Genomic DNA, 7,798 nt, shown 5'->3' on the forward strand with positions numbered 1-7,798 from the left:
TACACCACAGCCACAGCAACACAGGATCGTGCTTCCTAGTTGGATTCGTTTCTGCTGTCCCACGACGGGAACTCCACTGCTAACATTTCTTATGTATCCTTCCAGAAAATGTCTTTTGACATAAAAGCACATTTACATGTATATCCATTTTTTTTCCTCTTATACATCTTAACACGCGTAGAGCTTTATAATTTCATTATAAGTACAATGAGTTATTTAGCTAGCCGTCCAGTGATGGAGCTTTAGTCTTGTTTGTTTGTTTCAATCTTTTGCACTCTCTAGTGACAGTTTAAACACAGAAGTGGCCAAACTAGGGGTTCTAAAAGTAGACAGCTGCAAATTCTAATCCCAGATGCTCCAGAGTTTCCAGTCTATAAACATCAACTCTTGGTGGACAAAAGGTGCAGAGATTTGACATTTTAATACATAAAAAGGGAAAGACAAAAAATATCAATGCAATTTGTTTTAAAAAAGGAAGACAAGGTTGCTTCGTGGAAAAGGAAGGGCAGAGAGCAGGTTGAACAGAGGTTTGGCAGAAGCCCTCTCCTTAAAAACTTCTTCTTTTTTTAACTTTTCTTTAAAGTATGGGTGATTTACAATGCTGTGCCAATTTCTGCTGTACAGTATAATGACACAGTCATGCATACATATACATTCTTTTTCTATCGTATTCTATCCCAAGAGACTGGAGAGAGTTCCCTGGGCCGTACAGCAGGACCTCATTGCTTATCCATTTTTTAAAATTCATTTATTCATTTATTTGTGTTTATTGTTATTTCCCCAATGCAATTTTTTTTTCTACTATACAGCATGGCAACCCAGTTACACATACATTTACACATACATGTACACATTCTTTCTTCTCACATTATCATGTTCCATTGTAAGTGACTAGACATAGTTGCCAGTGCTACATGGCAGGATCTCCTTGCTAATCCATTCCAAAGACAATGGTTTGCATCTATTAACCCCAAGTTCCCCATCCATCCCACTCTCTCCCCCTCCCTCTTGGCAACCACAAGTCTATTCTCCAAGTCCATGATTTTCTCTTCTGTGGGAAGTTTCATTTGTGCCATATATTAGATTCCAGATATAAGTGATAGCATGTGGTATTTGTCTTTCTCTTTCTGACTTACTTGACTCAGTATGAGTCTTTAGTTCCATCCATGTTGCTGCAAATGGCATTATTTTGTTCTTTTTTATGGCTGAGTAGTATTCCATTGTGTATGCTTATCCATTCTTTTCTTTCTTTTTTTTTTTGGTCTTTTTCAGGCTGCACCCATGGCACATGCAGGTTCCCAAGCTAGGGGTCTAATCACAGCTGTAGCTGCTGGCCTACACCACAGCCACAGCAACATGGGATCCAAACTAAGTCTGTGACCTACACCACAGCTCATGGCAATGCCAGATCCTTGACCTGCTGAGCAAGGCCAGGAATCGAACCCGAAACATCATGGTTCCTAGTTGGATTCGTTTCTGCTGCACCATGACAGGAACTCCTGCTTATCCATTCTCAAGGTAATAGTTTGCATCTACAAAACCCAAACTCCCCGTCCATCCCACTCCTTCCTCCCTCCCTCTTGGCAACCATAAGTCTGTTCTCCACATCTGTGATCCTGTTTCTATTCTGTAGTTGAGTTCATTTGTGCCATATTTTATGTTCCACCTATAAGTGATATCATAGGGTATTTGTCTTTCTCTTTCTGACTTAATTTCTTTACTCACATCCATGTTGCAGCAAATGGAATTATATCGTTCTTTTTAAAAATCTTCTTAAAAGGGTCTCTGGTTCCTCATCACCCATTCACCCATCAGTCTCCTGAAATCTGGCTCCGGAGCTCCAACAGCTGCACAAATTCCTCTCACCTGAGTCCCCAGCAATCGCGGAAGGAGCAGTGTCCACTCCACTCTTAACGATTACTCGCAGCTTTCGATGAGTGTTGCCCATTCCCTCCTCCTGAAACTTTCGTCTTGCGGCTTCTGTGTCCTTACTCGCTCCTGCCTTTCTCACCTCTCTACTCCTCTACTCCTTCTCAGTCTCCTTCAGGGCTCCCTCTGCTCATCCCTAAGGATCAGGGAACCCCTGGACTGGGTCCTCAGCCCTCTGCAAGCTCCCACTTCATCAAGGAATGACATGCCCCAAGCATTCTCCCTGGGCGACATCATCCAGTCCTGTGGCTTCAACTACTAACTATAGAAAATGCTAATGTTCCCCAAATCACGCCCCTGAGCTATACATGCAATTACCCACATCACACTGACCCTATGGCAGAAATTCCACAGACTCAGATCTAATAGGTCTACCAAGCTTGGCTAAAATTTTAACTTTGGTTTGGAAGAGAACAGTGGTTTACAAAGGCTGGAGACAATTGAAAGGATTAGAACCAGGATGATACTGAGCAGTTTACAGGCAGATGGAATGTTCAGCTGACTATGCATTCCTTATTAGCATAATTCAAGATGCTCACCCCGGAAAGAGAAAATAACCAAGAAGTGCCATGACTCATATGGTGTGGAAATCTCTCCGGAGCCACAGAAAATTCCTAGCCTTGCAAGGGGATCGCATCTCCGCATTATGCCTGAAGAGCATTTCCAAAGTCTTCTCTCCATTGCTAACTTTCTTTTTCTTTTTTTCTTTTTTCTTCTTCTTCTTTTTTTTTTTTTTTTTTGGTCCTTTTAGGGCCGCCGGCTGCAGCTCCAATTCGACCCCTAGCCTGGGAACCTCCATATTCCATGGGTGCAGCCCAAGAAAGACAAAAATATCCAAAAAAAAAAAAAAAAAAGACAATGTGGACTATACATACAATGGAATATTACTCAGCCTTAAAAAGCAAGGAAATCCTGTCCCACGTTACAACTTGAATACATCTTCAGGACATGATACTCAGTAAAATCAGCCAGTCTTAAAAGCACAAGTACTATTTGGTTTGTACTATTTGGTTTCCCTTGTTCATGAGGTATATAGAGTAGCCAAACTCATTGAGACAGAAAGGAGAATGGAAGGAGGAAAGGGGAGTTATTGTTTCATGAGTACAAGTTTCAGTTTTGTACAATGAAAAAGTTCTGGAGGTGGTTGGTGACCTAGTTGCCAACAAAAATATAGATGTGTTCCTTGTGATGGAACTATACACTTAAACATGGCTCAGATGGTAACTTTTATGTTACGTGTATTTTATCACAGTTTAAGGAAAAGGGAGAGGAAGGAAGAAAGGAAAGAATGATGGAAGGAAGGGAAGGAGGGAGGGTTAAGGTGGGAGTTTGGGATGGGCTGGGGGTTTGCGATGGAAATGCTGTAAAATTGGGTTGGAATGATCATTACACAACTGTAAATGTAAGAAAAATTCATTCAGTTAAAAAAATAAAATAAAATAAGCACTTAGAAAAAAAAGAAATGAGGGAGGTAGGATGGAGAAAGGAGGCGAGGGGAGGGGAGGAAGAAGGAGCAAATGAATTCACTGATGCACCTCATTCCTGGGCACCCCAACTTTCTTGCAGGACCCCAAAAGACCTCAAGGGAAGAAAGAAATGAAGCATTCAGGAATAAGCTGGTTTTCCCAGATTCCAAGGCACATCTCCAGTACAGACAAATCTGGGTCATGACCAACTCAGGCGTCTCTTCAATCATCTGTAAGACCCGAGAGGATAAAACGATGTCCTATAATGTACCTCCCGTGTGATGTGTGAGAATAGCCTGGCTCAGAGCAGCCAAGGGAGACTCCTGCGCTGACACCCAAAGACGGAGAGGGTACATTTTGACAAGCTTTTATTTATTCATCTGAAAACTCCCAATGATGGGAAGGCCTCAGTCCCACATGAATCAGGTACTACCTCCTCCTCTGGAGTTTATAGCATTTTGTGGACAGGCACCGATCAGCATTAAAATTACCGTATTTACCTGGACAGTGAGACCAGGTGAAGATGGTCCAGGGGGAAAACATGCAAGGTGTTGAGGAGGGGAGGGCTTGAAGAATTTTAAAGGAAGGAGACAAGCTAGGCACAGATTTGGGTCACAGAGTAAAATCTTCTCCCCCCCCCCGACCCCCGGCACTCCAACTCCCCCACCTCCCCCATCCATCTCCCCCTCCCTCAAGCTCTTTGGGGTCCTTGAACTCCTCTAGGATACATTTGGTCCTAACGTCCCAGGTCCCCACGCCCATGGTTTACGCCTCTATCATTTGGTCCTAACGTCCCAGGTCCCCACGCCCATGGTTTACGCCTCCATCAGCCCTTCCTTCATTTTGCCAAGGGTGTCAGTTCTATATGCACGCACCTGCCTCCCCACAATCTCCATCAGCGCTCAGACCACAGCTCATTCCTCAGTTTCTCCCCAACCACCTTCCCAAACAGTGCCTAGCCTGGACCTGGCACACAGAGAAGCCTGAAAAAAACAAGGACTGGGAGTTCCCATTGCGGCTCAGCGGAAATGAACCTGACTGGTACCCATGCAGATGATACCAGTTCCATCCCTGGCCTCGCTCAGTTGGTTAAGGATCCTGTGTTGCCGTGAGCTGGGGTTGAGGACATGGTTCGGATCTGGCGTTGCTGTGGCTGTGGTGTAGACTGCGGCTCTGATTCAACTCCTAGCCTGGGAGCTTCCATCTGTCGCATGTGTGGCCCTAAAACGCAAAACAAACAAACAAAAAAACAATAAGAAAACAAGGACCTACTGTACAGCACAGGGAAATATACTCACTAGTCTGTAATGACCTATACGGGAAAAGAATCTGAAAAAGAATGGATAGATGCACAAGTGTGACTGACTCACTTTGCTGTATACCTGAAACTAACACAACATTGTAAGTCAACTAAACTCCAATAGTTTTTTCTTTAATAAAAAGATGAAGCAGGCTTAAAAAAACTCTGGAAATGAAACGTGGCTGTCAACGCTTGACCTTGGAAAACAAAACCATGACTCCCAGAGTTCCCGTTGTGGCGCAGTGGTTAACGAATCCGTCTAGGAACCATGAGGTTTCGGGTTCGATCCCTGGCTTTGCTCAGTGGGTTAAGGATCCAGTGTTGCCATGAGCTGTGGTGTAGGTCACAGACGCAGCTTGGATCCCGCATTGCTGTGGCTGTGGTGTAGGCTGCCGGCTACAGCTCCAATTCCACCCCTAGCCTGGGAACCTCCATATGCCTTGGGAGTGGCCCAAGAAATGGCAAAAAGACAAAAAAAAATAAAATAAAATAAATAAAACCATGACTCCCAACCTCGATTTTGCCAACATTCCAGAGTACCCCCATAGGTTCCAGAGGGGGCTGGAAGGGGGCCTGGCCCTGGGGGGCCTATGCAACTGCTGCCATGTCTTCTGCACCTTTTACATGCCAGGCACTATGCTCTGAGCTCTATCTCCAGTCCTTGAGCCGACACTGAAAAATAAGATGCTAGTAACACCATTTTACAGATGCGAAAACAGAGGCTCACAGAGGTTATCAGTCCAAGGCTACACAGGCAGAGACAGGAGTCAGATTGTGTGTCTGATTCAAAAGCCTGTGTGTGCTGTTTATACCTCATGGCTTCTGAAAAGATTGTTTAAGAGGGGGTTAGGGAAGGAATCTGAAATATGGATCCAAGACCCTAGGGTGAAGAATTATAACTTCTAGAGTTCCTGTCGTGGCACAGTGGAAGTGAATCCGACTAGGAAGCATGAGGTTGCGGGTTTGATCCCTGGCCTTGCTCAGTGGGTTAAGGATCTGGCATTGCCGTGAGCTGTGGTGTAGGTTGAAGATGCAGCTCAGATCCCGTGTTGCTGTGGCTATGGTGTAGCCTGGCATCTTGCAGCTCCGATTTGACCCCTAGCCTGGGAACCTCCATATGCCATGGGTGCGGCCCTAAAATGACAAAAAGACACACACACACATACACACACAAGAATTATAACTTCTCCCTCAGCTACTTCTTTCTTTTTTTTTCTTTTGCTTTTTAGGGCTGCACCCACGGCATATGGAAATTCCAAGGCTAGGGGTCGAATCAGAGCTACAGCTGCCAGCCAGACCCCTAACCCACGGAGCGAGGCCAGGGATCAAACCCACATCTTCATGGAGACTGCATTGAGTTCTTAACCTGCTGAACCACAATGGGAACTCCTCCCTCAGCTTCTTCTGACAGAAGAGAGGGCCTTCCATCCCAAGCCTCAACAACAAGCCCACACCTTACCGTGGGCCGCTTCCAGACGATGCCTTGAGTTTGGGGGGAGTGTGGTCCGAGGTCCTTGTAGCCCAAGGCTGATGGGCATGCTGGGAACTCTGGGTCCTTAAATAGGACCCCTGAGTCCAAGCACTGCTGCCTCAGGGTCTCGAAGTCCTGGCCCAAGTACTTCACGGCTTTCTGGTTGGAGCCAAGACCCTCGGCCGCAGCACGGCGCTTGGATATTGTGGCTGCCAGGGCCGCCATGGTCAAGGGCTCCAGGCAGGTGGACAGAGGGCAGGGCTGCTCTGTGCTCTCAGAGATCTGCTCCCTGGGAGGGGAGCTATAAGGCGGGGGTGGGGGTGGTGTGTAGGTGGAGCGGTAAACATTTCACCCAAGGCCCATTTCCAAAAGGCAGTGAGTCAGGCCAGGAGCAAATATGTACCTAAGGTGCACTGCCCCACCTGCCCTCCTGCCTTTCAGTAGACAATTAATTTGGAGGCTGGGAACCTACCAGGGCTCCTCCCAGGCCATTAGCCTAAGAAATCCCTTAAGATCCCAGCCATGCACCCCCATCCCTTTGCAAGACCTGCTCATTTCTGCTGAGATGGGGAAGCCTGTTCTGCAGCTTGAGGCTGGTATCTTTTTTGTTTTGTTTTGCTTTTTAGGGTTGCACCTGCGGCCTATGGAGGGTCCCAGGCTAGAGGTCGAATCAGAGCTGCAGCTGCCCGCTTACACCACAGCCACAGCAATGCAGGATCCAAGCCGTGTCTGCAACCTATACCACAGTTCATGGCAAGGCCGGATGCCGGATCCACTGAGCGAGGCCAGGGATCAAACCCACATCTTCATGGATCCTAGTCGTATTCGTTTCCACTGCACCACAGCGGGAACTGGGAGGCTGGTATTTACCTGGGAATTCGCTCTCAGCAGGAGAAGGGCTAGAGGTTAGAGGGGTCTCTTTTCCTTCCAGAAAAGTCTGGCTCCATATTTGCTAGAAGGACAAAAATATCAGAGAAGGATGGTCCCTGCAGGGAATCAGAGCAACCCAGGCAAAGGTCGTGCCACCCACAAATGAAGGTTTGGGCCTTTGCCTGGGTATCTAACCCAACCTCAGCGGTAATGAGCTCTGTTACCCTGGGCAAGCCTCTTAACATCTCTTTCCTTTAATTTTCTCATCTGTAAAGGGGAAGATAATAGTAGGAGCTACGTTATAGGTTGTTTGGAAGCATGAGAGGAAGAACATGGGATTTGCTAGAACAGTCTTTCCTCAGGGCCGCTGCCCTCAATGCCTGCCCCCACTAGGAAGCTCATCCAATGTTCACGGTTCCATCTTCACCAGCACCCCCCAGGCCCACCCTGGTCCCACGCAGGTGGCCACGCCCGCCTTTAAAACCAAAACCATCTTCATCCATTCAACCCACACGGAATCCTCTCGAGCCCTGGATACCAGGAGGAGAAGCCTGGCACCTCTCAGTCGGAAGGGAAGCGAGATGTTTCTTTTTACTTCTGCATCCGCTGCCTAGTTTCCTGAGGCTGGGGACTGACGCTCATGATGCCTCTTACTCAGAGCAGTCGCTTCAAACTCAAATCTTACCATGTCTCTTCCAAGCTTAAATCCCAGCCCCCACTGGCGGTCTATGGCTGTTCAGGGAACCATGGGGGGAGGGGGTC

General features: G+C 46.9%; 1 protein-coding gene across 5 annotated transcripts in view; it reads right to left on the minus strand.

The window, feature by feature from the left end:
* Positions 1-6,442, minus strand: part of CAPN8 (calpain 8) — a 147,276-nt gene extending 140,834 nt beyond the window's left edge. For all 5 annotated transcript variants that reach the window (XR_014817504.1, XR_014817503.1, XM_084979342.1 and 2 more), the window contains exon 1: positions 6,155-6,442. Coding sequence is in view for 3 of the 5 variants with exons in the window: in XM_084979342.1 (XP_084835468.1) it covers positions 6,155-6,391 (237 nt within the window). In the remaining 2 variants the exon portion in view is untranslated. The remainder of the gene's footprint in view (positions 1-6,154) is intronic.
* Positions 6,443-7,798: the final 1,356 nt, after the last annotated feature.

The sequence above is a fragment of the Sus scrofa genome, chromosome 10, assembly GCF_054392235.1.
Source record: "Sus scrofa isolate SSC_HxYL_T2T_F1_AM1 chromosome 10, Sscrofa_HxYL_maternal_Yorkshire_Landrace_v2.0, whole genome shotgun sequence".
NCBI classification, from domain to species: Eukaryota; Metazoa; Chordata; class Mammalia; order Artiodactyla; family Suidae; genus Sus; species Sus scrofa.